This window comes from Mobula birostris, chromosome 8 (assembly GCF_030028105.1).
Source record: "Mobula birostris isolate sMobBir1 chromosome 8, sMobBir1.hap1, whole genome shotgun sequence".
Classification (NCBI taxonomy): domain Eukaryota; kingdom Metazoa; phylum Chordata; class Chondrichthyes; order Myliobatiformes; family Myliobatidae; genus Mobula; species Mobula birostris.
Window position 1 is genome coordinate 68,761,805 of NC_092377.1, and position 26,715 is coordinate 68,788,519.

The window sequence follows — 26,715 nt, forward strand, 5'->3', positions numbered from 1 at the left end:
AACTCTTGTTATTGATGCCTGGCATCTGATTGCAGAATTTATTATCAATACTTGTATTTGGCTGGAAGACTGAGAAGAGTTTATTCGCTGGGAAAACACTAGATCCTTTTTCATTTATTCGTAAGTAGATATACTGTCACACTGTAGAATTCCCATGAGATGGGTTTTCGAGCCCACTAGGGTAAAGCTAATTCTAGATTGGGTGTTGGACAATGAAACCAGTTTTATTTGGGAGCTTAAGGTATAGGAACTCTTTGGAGGCATTTGTTGTAATATGGTAGAATTCGCCCTGCAGTTTGAGAGGGAGCAGATAAAACTGGATGTATTGGTATTACAATAGAGTAAAGGGAAATACAGATGCCTGAAAGAGGAACTGCCCAAAATTGATAGGAAGAGGGAGGTGAATAGCAGGGTTGAGAGTAGAGCAGAAATAGCTGAAGTTTCTAGTAATTCAGAAAGCACAGGATTGGTTATTCCAAAGAAAATGAAGCATCCTAAGGGGAGGAGGAGGCAACTGTGGCTGACAGGGGAAGTCAAAGACAGCATAAGACAAAAGAGAGGGCATACAATAGATCTGAAATTAGTGGGAAGCTTGAGGATTGGGAAATTTTAAAAAAAAAACAAAAGACAACTATAAAAATATTAAAGGAGAGAAAGATGAAGTATGAAGGTAAGTTAGCCAATAATATAAAAGAAAATATCAAAAGATTAGACAGGCAGATGTTAGCACTAGACTGCTGGAGAGATAGTGGATATTTGCTGAATAAGTATTTTGCATCAGTTTTCACTGTGAAGACTTCATCAGGATGTCCAAAACTCCAGAGAGTCAGGGAACAAAAATGAGTGCAGTTTCTATTACTCAGGAAAAGATGCTTGCTAAGCAGAAAGATCTGAAGGTAGACAAGTCACTTGGACCAGATGGACTACACCCCAGTAGTAACTGTGGAGATTTTCAGGAATTTTGAGCTTCTGGAATGGTTCTGGAGGGCTGTAAGATTGCACGTACCGCACAACTCTTCTATCTCCTGGGATATTTAGTGGCCAGGGGGAAATCTTGTCTGGAAAAGCTTGGTGGAATTTTGAGGATAGATGGATAGCCAATTGATGTTTATTTGAATTTCCAGAAGGTCTTTGACAAGGTGCTGCACGTGAGGGTGCTTAATAAGATGAGAGCCCATGTTATTACAGGAAAGATACTGGCATGGATTAAGCATTGTCTGACTTGCAGGAGGCAGAGTGGGAATAAAAGGGGCCTTTTCTGGTCGGCTGCTTGTGACTAGTAGTGTTCCACATAGGTTGATGTTGGATCTGTTACTTTTCATGGTGTATGTTAATAATGTGGATGACAGAATTGATGGCTTTGTGGTTAAGTTTGCCGATGATGATATGAAGATTGGTGGAGGGGCAGGTAGTAACTGTTGAGGAAGCAGGGAGTCTACAGAAGGACTTGGACAGATTGGGCGAATGGGCAAATAGAATATGGTATAGGGAGGTCTATGATCATGCAGTTTGATAGAAGGAATAAAGGCGTATATTATTTTCTCCACAGGAAGCAAGTTCAGAAATCGGAGGTGCAGAGGGACTTGGAAGGCCTAGTGCAGGATTCCTTAAAGGTTAACTTGTAGTTGAGTGGACAGTAAGGAAGGCAAATATAATGTTGGCATTCATTTCAAGAGGACTAGAATATAAAAACAAGTGTCATGCTGAGGCTTTATCGGGCATTGGTCAGACCATATATGAAGCATTGAGCAGTTTTGGGTCCAATATCTAAGAAAATATGTGCTGACATTGGAGAGGGTTCAGAGGAGGTTTATGAGAATGATTTGGAAATGAAAGGATTAACATATGAGGAGTGTTTGATGGCTGTGAGTAATCAAGAGTGAGGGGGGATCTGATTGAAACCTCCTGAATATTGAAACACTGAGATAGAGTGGATGTGGAAAGATGTTTCAAATAGTGTGAGAGTCCAGGACCAGAGGGTGGAGTCTCAGAATCAAAGGATGTCCCTTTAGAACAGAGATGAGAGGAATTTATTTAGCCAGAGGGTGGAGGCCAAGTCCTTGGGTGTGTTTAAAGGAGAAGGGGATGGGCACTTGATTAGTCAGAACATCAAAGGTTATGGGAAAAAGGCACAGAGAATGGTGTTGAGGGAAATAATTCAGCCATGAGTGAATGGCAGAGGAGACTCAATAGGCCAGATAGCCTAATTCTGCTCCTATGTCTAGTGGTTTCCAAGTACGTTGTGTACCTGACAGTCTCAGTAACCTAACTGATACCATTGTAGATTCCTTTGTTAAGATTTAAAACCAATGTTTTTAATTGAACTCATCACTTAAAATCATTATGTAAAATAAAGTACCATTATATTGTGATTACTATTTTCAAAAGGCACGTTAACCAAAATACTGTATAAAGAAACCTTTCTGAATACTATAACTGTAATTAGCTATTCCCTTTTTGGTTCTTCAAGACACTGTTGCAGAAAACATCTTTTATACTCCATGAATTCATCCTCCATGCAATTACTGCTAGTAGAATTTATATTCAGATTTAAACCTGCCCCCTCCTCTATAGTTATTGTACTACTTCTGTTACATGTGTCTCTAATTCCCTGATTTTTACCATGATTTACATAACTTTTATTGCTGATTGCCTGCAGACAATCTTGATCATTTTTTGCTGCCCCATGCTGTTTCTTGGCTCCACCCATAATTACTTTATTTGTGCGTTCTCTGATGCTTTTACTTGATTACTTTAATCCCCATTTCTTTACCAGAGCTTCTCTTTCTCCTTTACAATTTTGTCCATCCCTTCACAAATTCTATATCTTGATGTTTGGACAAGTTTTCCACAGAGGAACTTGAAATGAGTGGTTGACGTAGTCTTTCTCCAATATGGAAATTGAGTACTCTTCCCACAGAGGAATTTTCTTAACTCTTTGTTATTAGCAGAATTTAAGGCTAGGAGTGATGCCTGATGCTGACTTCCACAGAAGCTTAGCATTAAATATCTGACAAACCTGCAGTTTTATTAAAAGGTTCTTGATGAACAGATACAGAACAGTACAGCCCAGGAACCCTTTGATCCACAATATCTGTGCTTAACATGATACCAGATTAAACTCATTCTCTTCTGCCCGTATGTTATCCATAACCCTCCATTCCCTGCATATAATGTGTCTAAGAACTACTTAAACATCACCATCGAATCTGCTTCCACCAGTACTGTTCCTGGCACCTTCCACTCTATACAGTGAAATATATCTCATTACATACTGCATCTCTTTAAAATCTATCCCTCTCTCACTTTGGATGCATATTCTCTTCTACTTGACATTTCTGCCCTATGAGAATGATTCTGACCATCAACCCTTCTAAGGCTCTACCCTCAGCTCCATAGCTCCAGGAAAAGCAGCTCAAGCTTGTCCCACCTCTCCTTACAGCTCGGAGCTTCTAATCCTGGGAAACATCTTCGGCACCCTTTACAAAGTCTTCACATCCTTCCTGCAACATACCCTCCGCAGTAGGCCACCATTGTGCGAAAGACCAATTTCTTTGCCATTGAACATTAATGATATTTATTCCAATGCACCATTTTAATGGCTTCTTTTCAAAAAGTACTTTATAATTGGCTGATCAGAAATTTTAATGTTGCACGATGGAGAGCATGGAACAAATGCCAAGAGCTGAGAGCTCACTATCTTTATTATTTTTATCACCACCTTTAAAATCTTTTTAGTTCTATTTTTACCTCTGAAATACTTAACACTGCTTAAAGCAAACTGTCCTTTGCCAAGGAAATGTGGAGTGATCCCATGATTTTTCCTTTTACTGTTCTAGTTTCAGCTGTTTTTTTTGTTTTGTAAAGTTTTGTCACTTTTGCTACACTGGTGCTGCAGATTCTTGCACTTAAAGTTTTTGACTTGGAGACTTAAGAGGTTTTACTCAGCGTAGCAAATATTTTAATTGTTTTATTTGGAATCCTAGATGTTGATGTTATTGGACTGCTTTGTCAGAATGAGATGAACAGAGAGTGGAGGATTTTCTTGTTTCTGTCTGCTGGCAGCTGGACATTGCCCAAGTGAAATGCTAGAAATGTAAGTTCAGCACTAATTAGAAAGAATTTCTAAAATCCTAATGAACTATGCTAAGGAATTTTTACATTTAATGTTGATGGGAATTGGGGAGAGCATTTCCTGAGGCTTTGAGTTCAGGTGAATGCAATTCATTGGCTCAGGGTTATTGCCATTTCCAGTGGAACCATAAATATTATAATGACATGCCAATTGTGGATGCAAGTCCCACAACTGTCTGAAAGGAGTTTGTACTTTCTCTCCATGACTGTATGGGGCTTCCTCAGTTGCTCTGGTTTCCTCCAACATTCCCAAGACGCAAGAGTCAATAAGTTGTGGACATGCTATGTTGCTGCCAGAAGCATGGCGATGCATTTCACCTTGTGTTTTGATGTGCACGTGACAAATAAAGCCTATCTTTACCTTTATAGATTTTTAAAGTTTTCTTTTAATTTGCTTTTTTCCCTCAGTTTCCATTTTTGTTTCTTTGTATTTTCAGAGAAAAATGCAGAGGAATATAATCCACAGTGTTGGAAAGAAAATCACATTTTTTCCCTGCAGGCAGTAGAAGGAAATAACTTGATGCTTTCAGTGCATTACTTCCCCTCCCATTGATTTAGGAAGGCATCCCTGCTTCTGGTTCCCAAAGCTTGTGACATTCCATTTTAGTTTTTAGGCAGGTTGTTTGTAATGTGCTGAATACACTCTCCCTGGTTTCATTTGAGTGCTTGATGATACATTACAATTCTCTGCCTATTGGAAAGAACAGCTTGTTTACCTTCAGCTGTTGTATTTTATGCATTGTCAGCTCCTTTGGTGTAACATTTTTGCTCACTGTCTCCATTTGTAAAATGGGTTATTTGCATAGAAGATTCATGGCTCGTCCATGTGTTTGTTCAGTGGTGTATTATCTCACTGAACCTTGGAGCCTGTTGTTTCTTGGCTCAAAGGCATGTATTTTAATTTTCAGGTGTGATGTCTAAATTTCCGTGTTTCATTAACCAGTGCTTCTAATACCTTGTATCTGTCTGTAAGATCCTGGATGATAGCCAGTAAGCTAAAGTAACTACTCTTTCAGCAAATACAAGAACTTGCAAGCAGAAGGGAAAAAAGAGAATTTGGTTTTTTGGGTGTGCCAACAGATGTAAGTTGAACCCATTTGGTCTTTCTTTCTGAGGCAGTTTCTCAGGATTGAGGAGGATTTGTTTTCACCCCTGAGAGTTTTGGGACGACCAATGAAGTGCATTGTGGGACCTGGATATTTTTGCCACAGCTGCAGTGAGTGATTAATAGGATTTGAAGTGGTTAATTTGAACTCGTTCACAATACTGGGCTGTTCTGTACTCCTGATCTGTGACCTCAAAATCCTCAACAGTGCACTGAAAATGCTGCCTTCACTTTGAACATTGATTGAGAATGGTTTGGCAAGTGTCATTGAGAATGTAGTACTTATTCCAAAAAGATTTTGAAAACCACCTTGAATCCTTCCCTCTCTCCACTTGGTAATCTCATTCCCACAATGGAGTTTCAAACAGTGTCTCAGGATTCTGGTATAGAACATGCCACTACATGGCCTGTCGAAAACAACTGGCTGAGTGTAATTAGCCCTTTGATGCTTGGGATGTTCCCCTTGAAACTGTAACATTAATTTGCTTATCCTTACGGCAGGTTGGAGGAACAGCGTTGGAAAGTATCTTTCAAATGCTTTCATGGTACCTACTGCAAGCAGTCAGGAGGAGAAAGGAAGGGATCACTGTTGTTGGGATTTGTGCTTGGTTTGAAGTCTTGATCTGTGCAACTCCCTTTTTCTCAAGAGAACCTGAGTCACTGGAGGAACACGAAGCAACAAACTCTCTAGTTCTTAACTGGAGGAACCCCCTCAGCAGATCAAGCAGCATCTGTGGAGGGGAAAGTAGTTTCTGGCATTCCTGATGCAGGGTTTTGACCCAAAACATTTACTTTTTTTTTTGTGCCCCCCTCCCCCCCCCCCCCCCCCCCAAATCTAGCAGGAGCTGCTCAAGTCACCAAATTCCTCCAGCAGATTGTTTGCTGCTACCTAGGATTGCTCAGGCAGTGAAGATGTTGGAGAATTTCATTATCAACGTTCACCTGCACTGAGAGGCGATGTCCAAACTGTGGGAAACAGTCCATGGTTTGCAGGGTTTTCTTGTGGAATCTTACATTTAGAAGTCGATTTGTATAGCAGGGGGAGATTGGTAGAGAATCTTTTGTGGACAATAATTGCAAAATATGTCCATTGATAAGCTTCAGTGAATGAGGTGACAATGGAGCAGCTCAACTCTTGAGGATAGGATGACTGTTATTCTGGAATAGAGGCTGTGTTGCTTAAGTGGATCACTGTCTGTCTTGTCAATAAATTTCATTACACCAAGAAGTTTTTTTTTAGAACTGAGCGAAGCTTATCAGTGATGAAGTCTGGAATAATGTCACTGGATGTCGTGAGTGGATGGTAGAGGTATTGATCATCTCGTTGACATAGTTGCACTGACATTATATGTCTTTTCAGCCAGCTGGTTGGTATAACAGCATTAATGCTATCACAAAACAAACACAAGGGGGGAAAAAATTTTTTGTCAAATTTAAAGAGGATGTTTGTGTCTGATGGAGTCACAGTCTGCGGCGAGGTTGAGGAAGATCATGTGTGGTAGTTGTTCCTGCTTCCCACAATCACTTTGAGTTATTACATGGTGCAGACTGATCTTATCCATCGTTCCCTTTGGTGGGTTTTGGGGAGCAGCTTTCCCATCACTCTGAGAAAGCAGTTGAGGGGGATGACTCAATGACTCTATTAAATGGCAGAGAGATGCCGGGGTTTAATTTTTTTTTTTGAAGATGGTCATGATGACAGTGTTTCATGAAAGCAAATGGTACAAATTTTACAAGGGTTTTCCTTGCTATGTTTCTGTATTCTGCTAAGTATATTTTTGCTAATCTGTGGTGTAAAAAATAAAAAGGATCTACCTAAAATTTTGTAATATTCAGAATAATAGCAGGTGCATTAATCCTTTTACGACTGTTGTACCAAGCTTGAGATGTTGGAGATGATTTTCTCTAGTCGTGCAGTGACCCATATCCTGTGCAGCAAACACAGTGTATTTGTCAGATCAAGTGAATCTGTGGTGAATAGAGTTAATTTTCCCATTTAGAATCATGTAAATTTGTTCTGTGGGTTGTGAAACTTTGCAGAGGAGTTTGTTTCAGTAAAGCAAGGCCTCTGTTAACACTTGGAAATATTTCTTGGGAAGTACAGAAGGGGTGGAGATGAGAGATCATATCCTCCTGTAGATGTTCATTATCCTTTCATATGATGGTTGCCAGCTGTGCTTTCACTTCTTTCAAGTTTACACTTTTTCTTTGCTACCTGAACTCCTGCTTCAGTTTGTGAGGAGTTTGTTGGAGCCGTATTTGTCTCCCTTCTCTGACCTTTGATACCAAGCTCTGGTAACCTGATTTCAGAGCGTAAGAATTGAAGTTTTATTCTGAGTGTTAAAATGGATTGTGACTCTGGATAGAAATACAAATAATGAATTGAAATTATCCACTTAGGAGTTCCTCATGGGTGTAGACCTATGGATTTAGTTACAGTTGTGCGGCGGTTTCTGGAGACTGTTGGCACAACTTCTGGATTACTGTTTCAAGTACACCAACATGAAACTCACTGTGGCAGCTATTCAAGCAAGTTCAAGTTATTATATTGTAGAGATATTTTTAAATGGATTTAGTAGTAGGAACCACGATATTACTAGACTGTTATAAAATCCTACCTGGCTCATGAGTTCATCAAGTCTGTCCTACATGAGACACCAGTCTTACCAAAGACTCTTAACCTGCCTCTTCAGTTGAGTGATTTCGGTGAACATTTGTCCATGAACCCTGGAATGATTAATACTTAGTCACCAACATTTTGGCAGCTATTCTGTCTAATAAGTATTAAAACAACTTCATGCTATTTCTATTTGGTAATTATTTCTTTTTTATTTTGCAGTTATGAAAAAATGAGTGTGGGACGCAAACGAACAAAGCTGGTTGTGATTATGATGATGGTAAATTTCTTCATTTATATCATGGTAGAGATTTCATGGAATGATCATGAAGACAAAAACTCAACCAAAAAAATGATAATTGCAGACAGTGTCTTTTGGAAGCAGGTGACGCATATTAAACCATACTGGAATCGAGAACAGCACAAGTTAGATGAATTGTACAACCCTGTTACTGCTGCTCTACACAACAGAACTGTGATGGAGAACGTAAACATGACAAACATGTATACTTGTGAACCTAATACAAATTTAAAGGAGGAGATTAGTAACTTTGATAGTTTGCCGGACCGTTTCAAAGATTTTCTAACATACTTGCGATGTCGGAGCTATCCCTTAATAATCGACCAACCGACGAAATGCCAGAGCAAGCCTGTGCTTCTGTTGGCTATAAAATCACTGGAATCGCACTTTGACAGAAGGCAGGCCATTCGTCAGTCCTGGGGAAGTGAAGTAACAATAAAAAATAAGACCATTGCAAGAATCTTTTTACTGGGCAGGTCTTCTGAAATAGATGACTTTCCCAACTTGTCGGATATGCTTCAGTTTGAGAGTAACCAACACAAAGATATTCTTCTGTGGGATTACAGAGACACATTCTTTAATCTGACACTAAAAGAAGTATTGTTTTTAGAATGGATAAGCAAATCCTGCTCCAATATTCAGTACATTTTTAAAGGAGATGATGATGTCTTTGTAAACACATTACAGATTATAGACTATATAGATGCATTGGATAAGGATAAAGCAAAAGATCTGTTTATCGGTGATGTTATTACAAATGCAGGACCTCATCGAGAGAAGAAACTAAAGTACTATGTTCCCGAAAGCGTATTTGAAGGTGTGTATCCTCCCTATGCAGGTGGAGGTGGGTTTCTCTACTCTGGATACTTGGCAAAGAGACTTCATAATATTTCATATCAAGTAGCACTATATCCAATTGATGATGTGTATACTGGAATGTGCCTTCGAAAACTTGGCCTTGCTCCAGAGAAACACAAGGGATTCAGGACTTTTGATATTATGCAAAAAGACAGACAAATCACCTGTGCATACAAAAATTTAATATTAGTTCACAGCAGAAATCCTCAAGAAATGATCAGAATCTGGAGCAGGCTTCAGGATCCCCATTTGAAATGTTAGTCTGAAATACTATATGGGGGGAAAAATGGTTGAGGGCATTGATACCAGCTTCCATTGGACACAGAGGGTCATCGGATTTTGCAGAGTTATAATCACTTAGTGATATTATGTTGCAATTGGGCTGTGCAAAATCTGTGTATGAAGGTTTCTCTCCAAGGATACCAGTTGTGAACCTGGAAAGTATTGTGGGTCCAAGGTCATCTGTATCGCTTAGTCAGGATTTGAATTTGTTGTGCTGATCAACCTGAATGCTACACTTCACTGAACGCACAGAATGGTTTTATGAATTTCACAATTTCCACCATTTTACTCTCTGTCTGATCTCCTGTGGAGGATTATTTGCGTTCTCTGTCAAAATGTATCCCAGGAGATGATTCTGGAGCCAATTGAAATAAGGTCTGGTGGGAATTGTAATTGCGTGCTTCACTCCGTACATGGTAGCCAAGTAAAATGTGGGGCAGAAAAAGATGACAGGATATTATCCTGGACAGTGTCAGCCATGAGTGTAATTATGTCTCTTTCAATCTTGTGCAAGCAGATTATTTTAGAGATTCACTATCAATTGTGTGTGATTATCTGTGCTGTACATCATGAAAGGGGATGTTTCATGTCTTCAAAGAAGAATGTAAATTAATTTTGTTTAATAAATCTAATTTCTGAATAGAAAGTCAATGCTATTTAAATTTTAGTGTGGGTGGCAAAAAATCCAGAAGTTTTGTAATAATTCTGGATTTGTACCAGACTATTTCCAATCTATTAAAGGTTGCTGGACTTACTCCATAATATGTAAGCATGTGTGCTTCCTTGTGTTTTATGTGGAAAAGTGCCTGCCATTTTATTTATTCAGATCTAAGACCAAATTGTTTTTAAAATGGAACTATATACAATGTATTATTTTGTCTGTAAAACCTGTTAAATGTGACTTGTCTCTAAATAAACAGTTAATATAATCCTTGGCATCTTTCAAGATATACTCCTGAAGCATTTCTTTAAACCTGAGAGGGAAATGGCTGTAACTGCACATTACACAGATCTAACTCCCTCGGTAGTGGCTGCACATAGACCAACAAGTTAAACCAAGAGATACCCTGCTCTCTCCAACAGCTAATAAATGATGTTAAAATCATCCTAATCCACAAACCTTAAAATATCTCATCCTACTTCATCCTCAAAAAAAATAGATGTAATGAATTTCAACTTTGTGGTTGCTGGTTTGTAAACGGGGCCCTCAGTATGTGTGAAAGTGATGGGAGAAAAATGCTTCCTTTTCTGACTATTTATGACATCAGATTTTCACCATGTTGCAATTTTCTCGGCAAGATGGTTGGAGATGCAGTTAGATCCCATTGATTTTACTGTGCAAGCTGTTAAGGATATTCAATTTTTGGGAGTTGTTGAATCTTCTCTTGGGATTTATGAATACTTACAATAATTTAGTATCTGAAATTTTAAATTAGAACATTGTTTCTTGTTTAAATCATTTAACATGCCTGTCAAGAGAAATAACTGCTGAGTTCATTGTATAACATGGATGCATCTCAGGATGAGTGTATTTAAAATGAATGAATTGTGGCTCTTGGGTGTACATTTCTTCTTTTCCATTATGAGCTAGGTTGCAGTATTATAATTGAATTGACTTTTGTTTCTCTGCTAGTTCACTTAAGAAATAACATAGTTCGTGATTTTGTCATATTAGGGGAAGAAACATCAGCACCAATGAATGTGTGACTTATTTACTGAAGATGTGCTTACATTCACTGCTTTTCTTCGTGCTATATAGGAACTAAAACTGGGAAATTATCAACTGTTTAGAATTGAAAGGGACTGGGACAGTGTGGTTCTGCACCTTAACAGTAAGGGTCCTGGGGTTTAATAAACCTGGTGTGTAGATGGGGTTCTTTAATTTAGCTTAAAGTATTAAACTGATAAGTCTTTGTGTAGGTTGGACCCATATTTAAATTAGAGCTACACCATTCACCAGTATTAGAGAGCTTTTCAGTTTTTACTTGTCTCACTCTCAACTGAAGCATGAATGTTCTTTATAGAACATAGAATAGTACAGCGCAGTACAGGCCCTTCGGCCCACAATGTTGTGCCGACCCTCAAACCCTGCCTCCCATATAAGCCCCCACCTTAGATTCCTCCATATACCTGTCTAGTAGTCTCTTAAACTTCACTAGTGTATCTGCCTCCACCACTGACTCAGGCAGTGTATTCCACGCACCAACCACTCTCTGAGTAAAAAACCTTCCTCTGATATCCCCCTTGAACTTCCCACCCCTTACCTTAAAGCCATGTCCTCTTGTATTGAGCAGTGGTGCCCTGGGGAAGAGGCGCTGGCTATCCACTCTATCTATTCCTCTTATTATCTTGTACACCTCTATCATGTCTCCTCTCATCCTCCTCCTCTCCAAAGAGTAAAGCCCTAGCTCCCTTAATCTCTGATCATAATGCATACTTTCTAAACCAGGCAGCATCCTGGTAAATCTCCTCTGTACCCTTTCCAATGCTTCCACATCCTTCTTATAGTGAAGTGACCAGAACTGGACACAATACTCCCAAGTGTGGCCTAACCAGAGTTTTATAGAGCTGCATCATTACATCGCGACTCTTAAACTCTATCCCTCGACTTACGAAAGCTAAAACCCCATAAGCTTTCTTAACTACCTTATCCACCTGTGAGGCAACTTTCAGGGATCTGTGGACATGTACCCCGAGATCCCTCTGCTCCTCCACACTACCAAGTATTCTGCCATTTACTTTGTACTCTGCCTTGGAGTTTGTCCTTCCAAAGTGTACCACCTCACACTTCTCCGGGTTGAACTCCATCTGCCACTTCTCAGCCCACTTCTGCATCCTATCAATGTCTCTCTGCAATCTTTGTCGTCTGCAAACTTGCCAACCCACCCTTCTACCCCCACATCCAGGTTGTTAATAAAACTCACGAAAAGTAGAGGTCCCAGAACAGGTCCTTGTGGGATACCACTAGTCACAATCCTCCAATCTGAATGTACTCCCTCCACCACCACCCTCTGTCTTCTGCAGGCAAGCCAAATAGTTCTCAAATAGTTTTTTTCCTTAATGGTTTACCTTGTGTCCTGCTTTCTCGATTGCTTGGTGCTGAAGGTCATGATTTAGTTCATAATGGGTATTGACATGCTTTGAGTTGAAACACGATTAGAAGTAATTGCACAGTACAAAAGAAAGCTTCAAGAATTTCGCCATCTAATCCAGACTTTAAAAAAAAGTGACAACAGATCTTCCATTTGAAAGTCAGTGCTAATAATTGTCTTAAAGTGAATAAGCCATTTAGATCTCTAAATAAATGACCCCAGATGGTACAGTATAATATGATGTGTGTTTCCTTGAGACTCTGAACAATTAAATGTTGATCTGCCGTTTTCCTATTGGTAATTTTGTTGTTTTAGTTGTGGCCTTTAAATCATACAGGCAACCCCTTATTTGAACTGTAGGAGAATTACACTGGTATATGACCAACCAAGTAGTAGTTTGCCCATGATCCAAGAAGCGACATTAGGAATTGCCATTGTGGCAGAGGCTAGATTTTCCAATCACCTTTGAATGGAATAATGCTTCAATTTAATTCAAGCTTTGTCTGTGCAACATACCATCATAATTTAACCAGTTCAGCCAATTTAAAAAAAAATGTCAAACTCTATCTCAACCCAGATCTGCTTGTTGGAGTCCTGCATGATTATGATAATTATGCATACAGTAACATGACAGGGTCAGTGCTCTGAAGACATGAGTATAGATCGAATTTAAAGGAGAGTACATGCTCAAATTCCTCAGAAAAGAGTTGTGGTAAGATCTGGTGAGAATGTAATTAACCATTGCTGATTGTTACTGAAAGAGTACATGTATTTTTTCTCAGTAATTGCCCTTACTTTGTAGTTAAATACTTGCTCCTTTTCAAATTGGAAAAAGATTAGTATAGTTTTAAACATGAACAGAGAATTTAAGAGTGCAGGACAACTGGAATACAAGACAGGACAGCTGGAAATTATCTTCTGCCCTGTGCAAATGAGGTATATTTATTTTGTATTACGTGTTTATCTGACTGAGATAAAGCAGTTATAATTTAGTATCTAATAATGCTGCAACTATTTGCTTAGTTTCCAAATATAATTCAAGAAAAATCTGAGCCAAAGACACAAATATTCAGCTCCCAAAAATGCTGGGTTAGAAGCTGGGTCCTTCAATATCAACAGACTTGTATTATTTCAAAGTGGAAGTTTTGAGAAATGTTTGTACCCCATCAGTTGCACCAGGTTCTTTGTTGCAGTCATAAGATAAAATTTGTAAATTCAAGAGTTAGCACTCCAAGGGCAAATTGGCCAAATGATCAGAAGATTGTGTCCTTGCGAAGTTTCATAACATTTAAATCTGAGTTCAGGCTAATCATCCCAGGTTTTATTTTATTTATAGTTTTTACCCTTTTGTATACAGCTACATAACTCTGTTGAGTGATTGATTGTGCTGCCTTAGCCACCATCAAGATGTTGTATAAGTCTGGAATCTAAAATCATAAAGTGAGGCAGATTATCAGAAGGAATGTGGGAATGAAAAATGTGAAACTGAGCCCTTCCAGTTAGCTCATTGTTTTGTCAAATTTATGTTGTGACTTCACCATTTTGCAAACCAAATTCATTTCCCACTTTTTACCTCCATTTCAGAAATATATTCTTTATTTTTCTCAGTAAATCCCCTCAAATGTACATTTAAAATGTGTGGGATTCAGCGGTGATTGAATAAGAGTGTTGCAGTTAATAATATATTTGCGATGAGACCAGACTTGAACAGGGAGAAAAGTTTGTCCTTTGCTGGAAAAGTATTTCCTTGTGCCTTTGTACTTTGGCATTGGCCAAGTTTAATTGCTTTTGAAGACATGCAAATTTTTGTATTAAGCTTCCACTTTATATTCAGGTTGGGGGGCAGGTGGCAACAGCCCTTTGCATCTTTCATGTCATCACTAACACACAAATGATGCAGTACTCCTGATGGCTGACTCCAAACATTTCCTGTAACAGTTTCAATTAAGGTATGCTTTCTTGTGAAGGATCATTGGGATGAAACGTTAGCCATGTTTCTCTCGCCACACTTGCTGCTTAAGCTTCTGAGCCTTTTCAGTGTTGGCCATTTTTCAGATTTACTTATTGTCCAGTATTTTGCTTTTAGCTTGTCCCAGGTCAATTTCCAGCCCTTTGCAGACCACATCAAAATGCACACTAATCCTTTAGTGCAGGATTCTCAGATATTAACATCAAAAGTTCCCACCACCTTATTGTTACATTTCATGAAACACCCAAGCAATCCCATTAGCTCTTGTGACAAAAATTTGTGTCTGCCTGCATGGTGGATCCTGCTGACCTAGTGGAGGACTAGGTGGGGTTGTGGTTCGGAAATCATGATAATGCCTTTTAGTAAAATAAACATTGCATAAGTACTTTAATTATTGAAATAAAATTATTTAAATATGATAGATGTCAGGGCTCCTGTCTACTTTCAATGTTCAAAAAATGTAATGTAAAACATGCTTTTTTAAAATCACTTTTTCTTTATGTACTAAAATGTATACATTTCATTCTTCTACCAAATTCTCTTTCTGTGCTTGAATAATGAAGATTGTTAAGTATCATGTACCTGAGGTCATAAATGTCATTGTTTGTTGTGCATACTCTTGACCTAATTCACGGTAATCTTGTTTTACCAAATATAGCAAATTTAATCCAATCAAAAAAAATTAGAGCAATTCAGAGGGAGTAACATATCACTTGCTGATCTGTGACATTAAATGTATTACCCTGAAGTGACATATAATAAGTATGTAATATTTCATGAATGTCTGAAATAAACCTTAATCTATATAATAGACTAACATGGTATAACTCTCCAATTAACTTGTGTATTGGGTAAAGGTTATGTTGTTTGATGTGTGAATGATAATTATAAAATTCACATATCTATAAAGCAATATTAAAAATATTGCAAATGGCACATTAAACTTGTGTATCATTTTTTAAAAAGCTTATAAATTAAGTTTCTCATTGCAAAACCATTTCAATCTTCACCTCCACTTCATGAGGGACAAAGAATTGGATTAAATTAACCAGATTTATTTTAAACCACAGTGCTTTGTCTGTAGCATGGTGAGTCAGTTGCAATGAGTGTAATTTTAGGTGTGTCACCATGTGGCTAATAAGGTTGGAATTTACTGAATCATACTGACTCAATAAACAGAAGTTGCGCTTTGACTCAGTAAGCCAAGATCATCTTTGTGCATTCACGTATTGTAAAAAAAAAAACCTGTCCAGCTTATGCATGTTACGTCTGAAAAGGCGAACGTCTGTGTAAAATCCCCATGATCTTGAAGGGGGACATATATCCCCTCTCATGAATACCAATTGTGATGCATTAAGTACAGAACTGTCCCTACACATGAGGGTGAACAGATTGAAGTGCAAGTTCTGATGTGAAGTTTCTTGGCCCAAAATATTGACCATTCATTTCCCTCTTTAGATGCAGCCTAACCTGGGCTCTTTCAGTGTTTTCTGTCCGTTGCTTAAGGGCGTCTTTGGAATCTCATGATTTTCCAGCAAATGCCTTGTAACTCTGCAGAATCTGCAACCCTTATAATACCTGCAAGTAGAATTTGTGATGCCCTGCCACTCAATCTTGTTTTACATTTTTATCCATAGGTGGGTGTTGCTGCGAAAGAGAGCCACCCCTTAGGAAAACAAGGTGTTGGAACAAGGCCTGGATATCAGGTGTCTTGGAATATAAACACATGCTGGTGCTGCCTTTTCCCTGAACAACCCTCAAACCCTTGGTGGAAGAGCTTGTAGGTTTCAAAGCAGCTGAATAACTTTAGTGCATTTTGTCAATGGTTTATGTTACAGCTATGATGCATCAGTGATCAATAGGGCACCAATAAAGCATAGTCAGAATGCCATCATATTGTGAAATGAAGACTATGAAATGTGTTAGGCAATACATAAGGCAAGATTAGAACTAATCTGTCTAACATTGTTATTCAAATCATGACTGTTTTCACATTCTTCACCAGAGACTAGAAATATAACTAATAGTCACAAGGTCAGAATCTGGGCAGCATAATGATGGGAAAAAGGAGGTCCACTAATTTCTAAATATCTTGTATAAGGTCTCAGTTTGTGGGAAGCAAGATCTTCACAGTTGAGGCTTTTGAAACCAGTTTTCTACATTTGATCAAGTGGTAACGTGATTAAGAATCAGGGGCGTAGTCAAAAACAAACTGATGCATTGTTTGAAAAGATAATATTTAGAAACCAGTGGACTTTATTATTTCTATCATTGTCTTGCCCAGATTCAGACTTAATCTTGTCACCACAGTATTTATGTGACTTAGACAGTTATGCTTCTAGTCAGAGATGAGCAAGATGATGTTGGGTAACAAAGTTAGACGGTTTAATTTTCATAATTTTCTTGCTTAAGCCGTCATTGCTTGGAACCCGAGTTCCACAAATGCTATCTACTACAAATAGCCCCTGCTTCAAAACTACTCTTGGTCTTGACAGATTTCTGAGGAGAATTGAACTTTCTGCAATCTTAGAAACATGGAACAGTTATAGCATACGAGCAGGCCACTTGGCTAGCCGAGTCTTTATCGGTTCCATGCAGGAAAACCCCTTTTACCTTGTTTCCCTCCCACATCTCCCATTCCACAGTTCTAAAACTGCATCCACTCCAAGCCTTGGCAGTTCATTTCATAGACAACTAACTGAAAATTGTACCAGTCCCTTTTATTCATCTTATTTGGTTCTCAATGTGCCAAGGGAGCAGTTTACATCTATCCAATCGATCTGTCTACTTCGTGATCTCAAGCTAACTGCCAAGCTCGGCGAATACTGCAACATCAAGTACCTTGGCATCCAGAGAACAACTCCAGCTCTCCGTAATTGAAGTCCCACATTACAGCAACCTAAGGGAGAGCATAACATTATTCCGGTGCCAGCGACGCAGGATCAATGCTGCAGCTGTCTGTAAGGAGTTTGTATGATTTCACCCAAGTGCTCCACCTCCCTCTCGCGTTCCAACGACGCCGGGTTGGAAGGTTAATTAGTCACATGAGTGTGACTGGGCGCTGGGCCCGAACAGCCATTTGCCATGCTGCATCTCTGAATAAAATAAAACAAAACATTTATGTATGGGACTTTTTGCACTGTTCCAAAAGCGTGCTTCCCAGAACTTGGCACAATAATCTATTATCTTGTCCCAAAAGCGTTGACTGTTTAAGCCACTTCGTAAATATGGCCTGACTTGCTCATTTCCTGCCGCATTTTATATATGTTGCACAGTACGTACTCCAGTGGTGGCCAAACCAGTGTTTTGCAATGGTTCATTATGATTTCCTTTCTGTGAAGTAAGTGGCCCTGTTTATAAAACCTAGGGCTGTGGATATTTTTGTTATTTTTTTATGAGCCGGTATTTTCATCTCCAATGGTGTGAGTGGAAACATAGAAAATAGGTGCAGGAGTAGGCCATTCGGCCCTTCGAGCCTGCAGTGCCATTCAGTATGATCATGGCTGATCATCCGACTCAGAACCCTGTACCTGCCTTCTTTTCATACCCCCTGATCCCTTTAGCCACAAGGGCCATATCTAACTCCCTCTTAAATATAGCCAAGGAACTGGCCTCAACTGTTTCCTGTGGCAGAGAATTCCACAGATTCACCACTCTCTGTGTGAAGAAGTTTTTCTTCATCTCGGTCCTAAAAGGCTTCCCCTTTATCCTCAAACTGTGACCCCTCATTCTGGACTTCCCCAACATCAGGAACAATCTTCCTGCATCTAGCCTGTCCAATCCCTTTAGAATTTTATACGTTTCAATAAGATCCCCCCTCAATCTTCTAAATTCCAGAGAGTATAAGCCGAGTCCATCCAGTCTTCATCATATGAAAGTCCTGCCATCCCAGTAGACGAACCTCTTGTCTATTTGAAATATTACAATTTTTCCTTCTGGTTTATATTGCCATTTCCCAACCTTGAGCAAAACATAACGCATTATTTTATATGCCACAATTTTCCCACCTTTTGTCTATCTCTTTGAATATGATGCTCCTCTCAGTTCACTTAGCCTCCTCGTTTTGCATAATTTGGATTTGAAAAATCGTCTCTAATTTATATAAAACAGAACGTTAATGCCAGTGCAACAACACAGGTCACTTAAGAAGTAATTGTCGATGGTTGTACATAAATTGCAGCAGCCTGTCATTGGGCTGAAAAGGACATTCATCGTAACAATTAGGGAGTGAAATGGAGTTTTACTGCCAATTCATTTCACACTATCACACAAAATGCAAATTGCATATGTATCTGAGAGGAAAAAGAAGCGGTGGGGGGGGGGGGTAGAATCGAGAGAAGCTTGAAGAGTCCAGTATTCCATTTAAAGAAAACCAAGGGAGATGTTAAGGGTTAACAACACTTCCAATAAATAAACTAGTACATGGTCATTTGCACAATGGCACGTACATGCACCAATATGAGTGTCAAATGGCAGAAGAGAGATAAAAACACAATCTGTCAGGGAACTGCCCCAGCACCCATTATTACATAAGTGATGGTAAGAATATCTGCGTGTTTGAAAACTGAATTGCAAATATGTCGTTAAGTCACAGCAATGCCATGCATGAATTGTGTGTGGAATTCCTGACATACAAAAAGTAACTGCGCCAGATGACATTACTAAACAATTGCTGCATTAGACCGCCACCTAATGGAATATATGAGAATTTTGTGACAAATATATTACAAATTATTTAGTATGAATTATTCTTTATGTAGACATTGTACACAACATGGTCTCAAAAATAGTAGCAAGACGAATAATTCTTCAATATGCATTTGGAAGTGTTCCTTGAGGGAGAAACATCAGATGGGAAAGTGAAAACGTGAAACATTTCTCATTGTTTGGGATTCTACGTAAGTGATTAGTTTATTGATGAAAAATGAATCATATTTTTGAGTTCTTATCATAATACAAGTGAGCTTCCACAACTTTATAGGCTTTAAAAGGTATCGTATTCCTAGTCTATTTCACAAGCTTCACACTGATGGAGTTCAGATTTGAAGCCTGAATTCAGCTTCTTTTTCCATTACTATTTCTGCTTTGACCATCATTTCTTGAACACTTGTCTTACTGTGCCCTGGAGGTAAAGGACACTAATACTGAAACCACAGTACATATTGGGAGCTTAATAAAAGAGTCAGAGGAAATCAATACATTTTGGCTGCTAGAAGTATAGGAATCACAGAACTGAGCTGAGGACTTGTTTGAACGGTTAGATTAAAGCATTGATCGAAAACAAAAAATGCTGAAAATGCTCAGCAGGCCAAACAGTGCCTTTGTCCTGAAATGCTATCTCTATTTCTCCTTCAATCGATGTTTCTGTTCTTATTTCAGATTTCCGGCATCAGCAATTTAAAAAAAATTAAAGCATGGCTATTTTGAGCTGATTTTGTATGTATGTAGATTGGGCCAAGAAAAAGAAAATACGGAGTTCGGGATAATGAATAGAAAAGAAACTTCATGAAATGGATGTCATGGAAGATTAAGAAGGATCATGAGGTGGAGCCAACTGAGGTCAATGCTGTAGCACTGCTACCCGTGCTGGAGAAAATGAAATATTTTATTTGGTACTACAGTAAGGTAACAGGCCCCTCCAGCCCAATTACACCTATGTGACCAATTCGCGTCTTCACAATCTCTCAAAATGAGTTAATTAAGAAGTAACTTGGATCTGCTCCAACTAGATTCCTGGAGCAACAGGTCCATAGCAGATGCCATCTCATTGGCTCTTCACTGAACCCTGAAACATCTGGACAACAGAAGTGCTTACATCAGCATGCTCTTTATCGACCACAGCTCAGCATTCAATACCATCATCCCCAACCCGACCCCAAAATTAATTAATAAGCTTCAAGACCTTGGCCTCAATACATTCTTGTGCAATTAGACCTTCGATTTCCTCAGTCAATTCAGATAGTCAACAACATCTCCACAATCTCCATCAGCACAGGTGCACCACAAGGCTGTATGCTCAGCCCCCTGCTCAACTTGCTTTACACTTATGACTGTGTGGCTAAGAACAGCTCCAATGCCATATTCAAGTTTGCTGATGACACCACTTTTGTAGGCCGAATCAGAGGTGGTGATGAATCAGCATGCAGAGGGAGGTGAAAAGAAACAGAGGTCCGTGAGCCAGTCCTCATCAGAGGATCAGAGGTGGAGACGGACAGCACTTAGTGATATTATTTTGGAGGGCCTGTCCTGGGCCCAGTATGCAAGTACAATTATGAAGAAAGCATCGCAGCATTTCTACTTCCTTTGGAGTTTGCGAAGATTTGGTATGATATCTAAAACTTTGACTAACTTCTATAGATGTGTAGTGGTGAGTATATTGACTGGCTGCATCACAGCCTGGTGTGGAAACACAAATGCCCTTGAACGGAAGTTCATACAAACTGTAGTGGAAATGGCCCAGTCCATCACAAGTAAAGCCCTCCCCACCATTGAGCACATTCTACGATAGAGCATTGTCGCAAAAAAGCAGCATTTATCATCAGGACCCCCACCCCCCAGGTCATGCTCTCTTCTCACTGCTGCCATCAGGAAGGTGGTACAGGAGCCTTGGGACTCACCACCGGGTTCAGGAACAGTTATTACCCCTCAAACATATGGTTCTTGGGTAACTTAACTGAACTTCACTGATCTGGTATTGGGAAATGAACCTGGTCAGGTATCAGATCTCTCAGTGGGAGAGCATTTTGGAGATAGTGATCACAATTCTATCTCCTTTACCATTGCATTGGAGAGGGATAGATAACAGATAAGTTAGGAAAGCGTTTAATTGGAGTAAGGGGAAATACGAGGCTATCAGGCAGGAAGTTGGAAGCATAAATTGAGAACAGATGTTGTCAGGGAAATGTGGCAAATGTTCAGGGGATATTTGCGTGGAGTTCTGCCTAGGTATGGTCCAATGAGATAGGGAAAGGATGGTAGGGTACAGGAACCGTGGTGTACAAAGGCTGTTGTAAATCTAGTCAAGAAGAAAAGAAGGTTCAAAAACTAGGTAATGATAGAGATCCAGAAAATTATAAGGTTAGCAGGAAGGAGAAGAAGGAGGAAATTAGGAGAGCCAGAAGGGGTCATAAGAAGGCCTTGGCGGACAGGATTAAGGAGAACCCCAAGGCATTCTACAAATAGGTGAAGAGCAAGAGGATAAGACGTGAGAGAATAGGACCAATCAAGTGTGACAGTGGAAAAGTGTGTATGGAACCGGAGGAGATAGCAGAGGTACTTAATGAGTACTTTGCTTCAGTATTCACTACAAAAAAGGATCTTGGTGATTGTAGGGATGACTTAAAGTGGACTGAAAAGCTTGAGCATGTAAATATTAAGAAAGAGAATGTGCTGGAGATTTTGGAAAGCATCAAGTTGGATGTCATCGGGACCAGACGAGATGTACCCCAGGCTACTGTGGGAAGCAATGAAGGAGATTGCTGAGCCTCTGGTGATGATCTTTGCATCATCAATGGGGATGGGAGAGGTTTCGGAGGATTGGAGGGTTGCAGATGTTGTTCCCTTATTCAAGAAAGCAAGTAGAGATAGCCCAGGAAATTATAGACCAGTGAGTCTTACTTCAGTGGTTGGTAAGTTGATGGAGAAGATCCTGAGAGGCAGGATTTATGAACATTTGGAGAGGTATAATATGATTAGGAATAGTCAGCATAGCTTTGTCAAAGGTAAGTTGTGCCTTACGAGGCTGACTGAATTTTTTGAGGATGTGACTAAACACATTGATGAAGGTAGAGCCGTAGATGTAGTGCATATGAATTTCAGCAAGGCATTTGATAAGGTACCCCATGCAAGGCTTATTGAGAAAGTAAGGAGGCATGGGATCCAAAGGGACCTTGCTTTGTGGATCCAGAAATGGCTTGCTCACAGAAGGCAAAGAGTGGTTGTAGACGGGTCATATTCTGCTTGGAGGTCAGTGACCAGTGGTGTGCCTCAGGGATCTGTTCTAGGTCCCCTACTCTTTGTGATTTTTATAAATGACCTGGATGAGGAAGTGGAGGGATAGGTTAGTAAATTTGCTGATGACACAAAGGTTGGAGGTGTTGTGGATAGTGTGGAGGGCTGTCAGAGGTTTCAGCGGGACATTGATAGGATGCAAAACTGAGCTGAGAAGTGGCAGATGGAGTTCAACCCAGGTAAGTGTGACGTGGTTCATTTTGGTAGGTCAAATATGATGGTAGAATATAATATTAATGGTAAGACTCTTCGCAGTGTGGAAGATCAAAGGGATCTTGGGGTCCGAGTCCATAGGACACTCGAAGCTGCTGCGCAGGTTGACTCTGTGGTTAAGAAAGCATACGGTGCATTGGCCTTCATCAATCATGGGACTGAGTTTTGGAGCCGAAAGGTAATGTTGCAGCTACATAGGACCCTGGTCAGACCCCACTTGGAGTACTGTGCTCAGTTCTGGTCGCCTCACTACAGGAAGGATGTGGAAACCATAGAAAGGATGCAGAGGAGATCTACAAGGATGTTGCCTGGATTGGGGAGGATGCCTTATGAGAATAGGTTGAGTGAACTCGGCCTTCTCTCTTTGGAGCGATGGAGGATGAGAGGTGACCTGATAGATGTGTACAAGTTGATGAGAGGCATTGATCATGTGGATAGTCAGAGGCTTTTTCCCAGGGCTGAAATGGCTAGAACGAGAGGTCATAGTTTTAAGGTGCTTGGAAGTCTGTACAGAGGAGATGTCAGGGGTAAGTTTTTTACGCAGAGAGTGGTGAGTGTGTGGAATGGGCTGCCAACGATGGTGGTGGAGGCGGATATGATAGGGTCTTTTAAGAGATTCTTAGATAGGAACATGGAGCTTAGGAAAATAGAGGGCTGTGGGTAAACCTAGGTAATTTCTAAGGTAAGGACATGTTCAGCACAGCTTTGTGAGCTGAAGGGCCTGTATTGTGCTGTAGGTTTTCTACGTTTTATGTTTCTAACTTCATTTCACGTTGTATCGGAAGGATAGGAAGGTAGGCAGAGGGGGTGGTGTGTCTCTACTGATAAAGAATAGCATCAAATCAGTAGAAAGATGTGACATAGGATCAGAAGATGTTGTGGGTTGAGTTAAGAAACTGCAAGGGCAAAAGGACGTTGATGGCAGTTATATCCAGGCCTCCCAACAGTGGCTGGGAGGTGGACCACAGGTTACAACAGGAAATAGAAAAGGTGAGTCAAAAGGGCAATGTTATGGTAGTCATGGGAGACTTTAACATGCAGGTCAATTGGGAAAATCAGGTTGGTAATGGATCTCAAGAGAGTGAGTTTGTTGAAAGCTTAAGAGATAGCTTTTTGGAGTAGTTTGCATTTGAGCCTACGAGGGGATCACCTATACTGGATTGGCTGTTACGTAATGAACCGGAGGCAGTGAGGGAGTTCAAGGTAAAAGAACCCTTAGGAACTGGTGATCACAATATGATTGTGTTCAACTTGAAAATTGATTGGGAGAAAGTAAAGTCTGATGTAGCAGTATTTTAGTGGCGTAAGGGAAATTACAGTGGTATGAGAGAGGAGATGGCCAAAGTAAATTGGAAGGAGCTTCTAGCAGGGATGTCAGCAGAGCAGCAATGGTGTGCATTCCTGGGGAAAATGAGGAAGGTGCAGGACATGTGTGTTCTAAAAATGAAGAAGTACTCAAATGGTAAAATAGTACAACCGTGGCTGACAAGGGAAGTCAAAGCTGTTGTAAAAGCAAAAGAAAGGGCATACAACAAAGCAAAAATTAGTGGGGAGATAGAGGATTGGGAAGTTTTTAAAAACCTACAGAGGGCATCTAAAACAAATCATTAAAAGGGGAAAAATGAAATATGAAAGCAAGCTAGCAAATAATATCAAAGTGGACAGTAGAAATTTTTTCAAGTATGTTAAAATTAAAAGAGAAATGAGAATGGATAGAAGACTGCTAGAATATGAAGCAGGAGAAATAATAGCAGGGGACAAGGAGATGGCTGATGAACTAAATGAGTATTTTGTGTCAGTTTTCACCATGGAAGACAGCAGCAGTATGCCTGATGTTGTAGTGTGTGAGGGAAGAGAAGTGGGTGCAGTTATTGTTACAAGAGAGAAGGTGCTCAAAAAGCCTGAAGACCTGAAGGTATATGAGTCACCCAGACCAGATGAACTGCACCCTAGGGTAACTTTTGAGATAATGTTAGAGATTGTGATGGCATTAAAAATGATCTTTCAAAAATCATTGGACTCTGACATGGTGCCAGAGAACTGGAAAATTGCAAATGTTACTCTACTCTTTAAGAAAGGAGGAAAGCAGCAGGAGGAAAATTATAGACCAATTAGCCTGACCTCAGTGGTTGGGAAGATGTTAAGAGTCCATAAGACCGTAAGATATAGGAGCAGAAGTGGGCCATTTGGCCCATCGAGTCTGCTCCGCCATTTAATCATGGGCTGATCCACTTCATCCAGTCAACCCCACTCCCCTGCTTTCACCCCATACCCTTTGATGCCCTGGCTAATCAAGAACCTATTTATCTCTGCCTTAAATACACCCAATGACTTGGCTTCCACAGCTGCTCATGGCAACAAATTCCACAGATTTACCCCCTTCTGACAAAAGTAATTTCTCTGCATCTCAGTTCTAAAAAGACGTCCTTCAATTCTGAAGTCATGCCCTCTTGTCCTAGAATCCCCTACCATGGGAAATAACTTTGCCATATCTAATCTGTTCAGGCCTTTTAACATTTGGAATGTTTATATGAGATCCTCCCTCATTCCCCTAAACTCCAGGGAGTACAGTCCAAGAGCTGCCAGACGTTCCTCAAACGGTAACCCTCTCATTCCTGGAATCATTCTCGTGAATCTTCTCTGAACCCTCTCCAATGTCAGTATATCCTTTCTAGAATAGGGAGCCCAAAACTGCACACAGTACTCCAAGTGTGGTCTCATGAGTGCCTTATAGAGCCTCAACATCACATCCCTGCTCTTATATTCTATACCTCTAGAAATGAATGCCAACATTGCATTTGCCTTCTTCACAACTGACTCAACCTGCAGGTTAACCTTTAGGGTAGCTTGCACAAGGACTTCCAAGTCCCTTTGCATCTATGCATTTTGAATTCTCTCCCCATCTAAATAATAGTCTGCCCGTTTATTTCTTCCAGCAAAGTGCATGACCATACACTTTCCAACATTGTATTTCATTTGCCACTTATTTGCCCATTCCCCTAAATATCTAAGTCTCTCTGCAGGCTCTCTGTTTCCTCAACACCACCTGCTGGTCCACCTATCTTTGTATCATTGGCAAATTTAGCCCCAAATCCCTTAATACCGTAGTCCTAATCATCGTAAAAAGTAACAGTTCCAACAACGACCCCTGAGGAACTCCACTGGTAACCGGCAGCCGGCCAGAATAGGATCCCTTTATTCCCACTCTCTGTTTTCTGCCGACCAGACAATGCTCCACCCACACTAGTAACTTCTCTGAAATTTCATGGGCTCTTATCTTGCTAAACAGCCTCATGTGCGGCAACTTGTCAAAGTCCCTCTGACAATTCAAGTACACCACGTCTACTGCATCTCCTTTGTCTACCCTGCTTGTAATTTCCTCAAAGAATTTCAGTAGGTTTGTCAGGCAGGATCTTCCTTTCAGGAAACCATGCTGGCTTTGGCCTATCTTGTCATGTGCTGCCAGATACACCGTAATCTCATCTCTGATTATCAATGCCAGCAACTTCCCAACCACTGATGTCAGGCTAACAGCTCTATAATTTCCTTTCTGCTGCCTCCCACCCTTCTTAAATAGCGGAGTAACATTTGCAATTTTCCAGTCATCCAGTACAATGCCAGGATCTATCGATTCTTGAAAGATCATTGTTAATGCCTCCGCAGTCTCTCCAACTACTTCCTTCAGAACCCGAGGGTGCATTCCATCAGGTCCAGGAGATTTATCCACCCTCAGACCATTAAGCTTCCTGAGCACCTTCTCAGTCGTAATTTTCACTGCACATACTTCACTTCCCTGACACTCTTGAATGCCCGGTATACTGCAGATGTCTTCCACTGTGAAGACTGATGCAAAATACACATTCAGTTCCTCTGCCATCTCTGCATCTCTCATTACAATATCTCCAGTGTCATTTTGTATTGGTCCTATATCTACCCTCGACTCTCTTTTACCCTTTATATACTTTAAAAAAAGCCTTTAGTCAACTGTTAAGGATGAGATTATGGAGTATTTGGTGACATAGGACAAGATAGTACAAAGTCAGCATGGTTTCCTTCAGAAAAAATCCTGCCTGATGAACCTGTTGGAATTCTTTGAGAGATTACAAGTAGGATAGATAAAGGGGATGCAGAGGA

At 40.1% G+C, this 26,715-nt stretch overlaps 1 protein-coding gene across 3 annotated transcripts in view; it reads left to right on the top strand.

Moving 5' to 3' along the window:
- LOC140201375 (N-acetyllactosaminide beta-1,3-N-acetylglucosaminyltransferase 2-like) overlaps positions 1-10,227 on the top strand; it is a 60,850-nt gene extending 50,623 nt beyond the window's left edge. For all 3 annotated transcript variants that reach the window (XM_072265400.1, XM_072265399.1, XM_072265398.1), the window contains exon 2: positions 8,079-10,227. In XM_072265400.1, coding sequence (XP_072121501.1) covers positions 8,089-9,276 — 1,188 coding nt within the window. In that variant the 5' untranslated portion in view covers positions 8,079-8,088 and the 3' untranslated portion in view covers positions 9,277-10,227. The remainder of the gene's footprint in view (positions 1-8,078) is intronic.
- Positions 10,228-26,715: the final 16,488 nt, after the last annotated feature.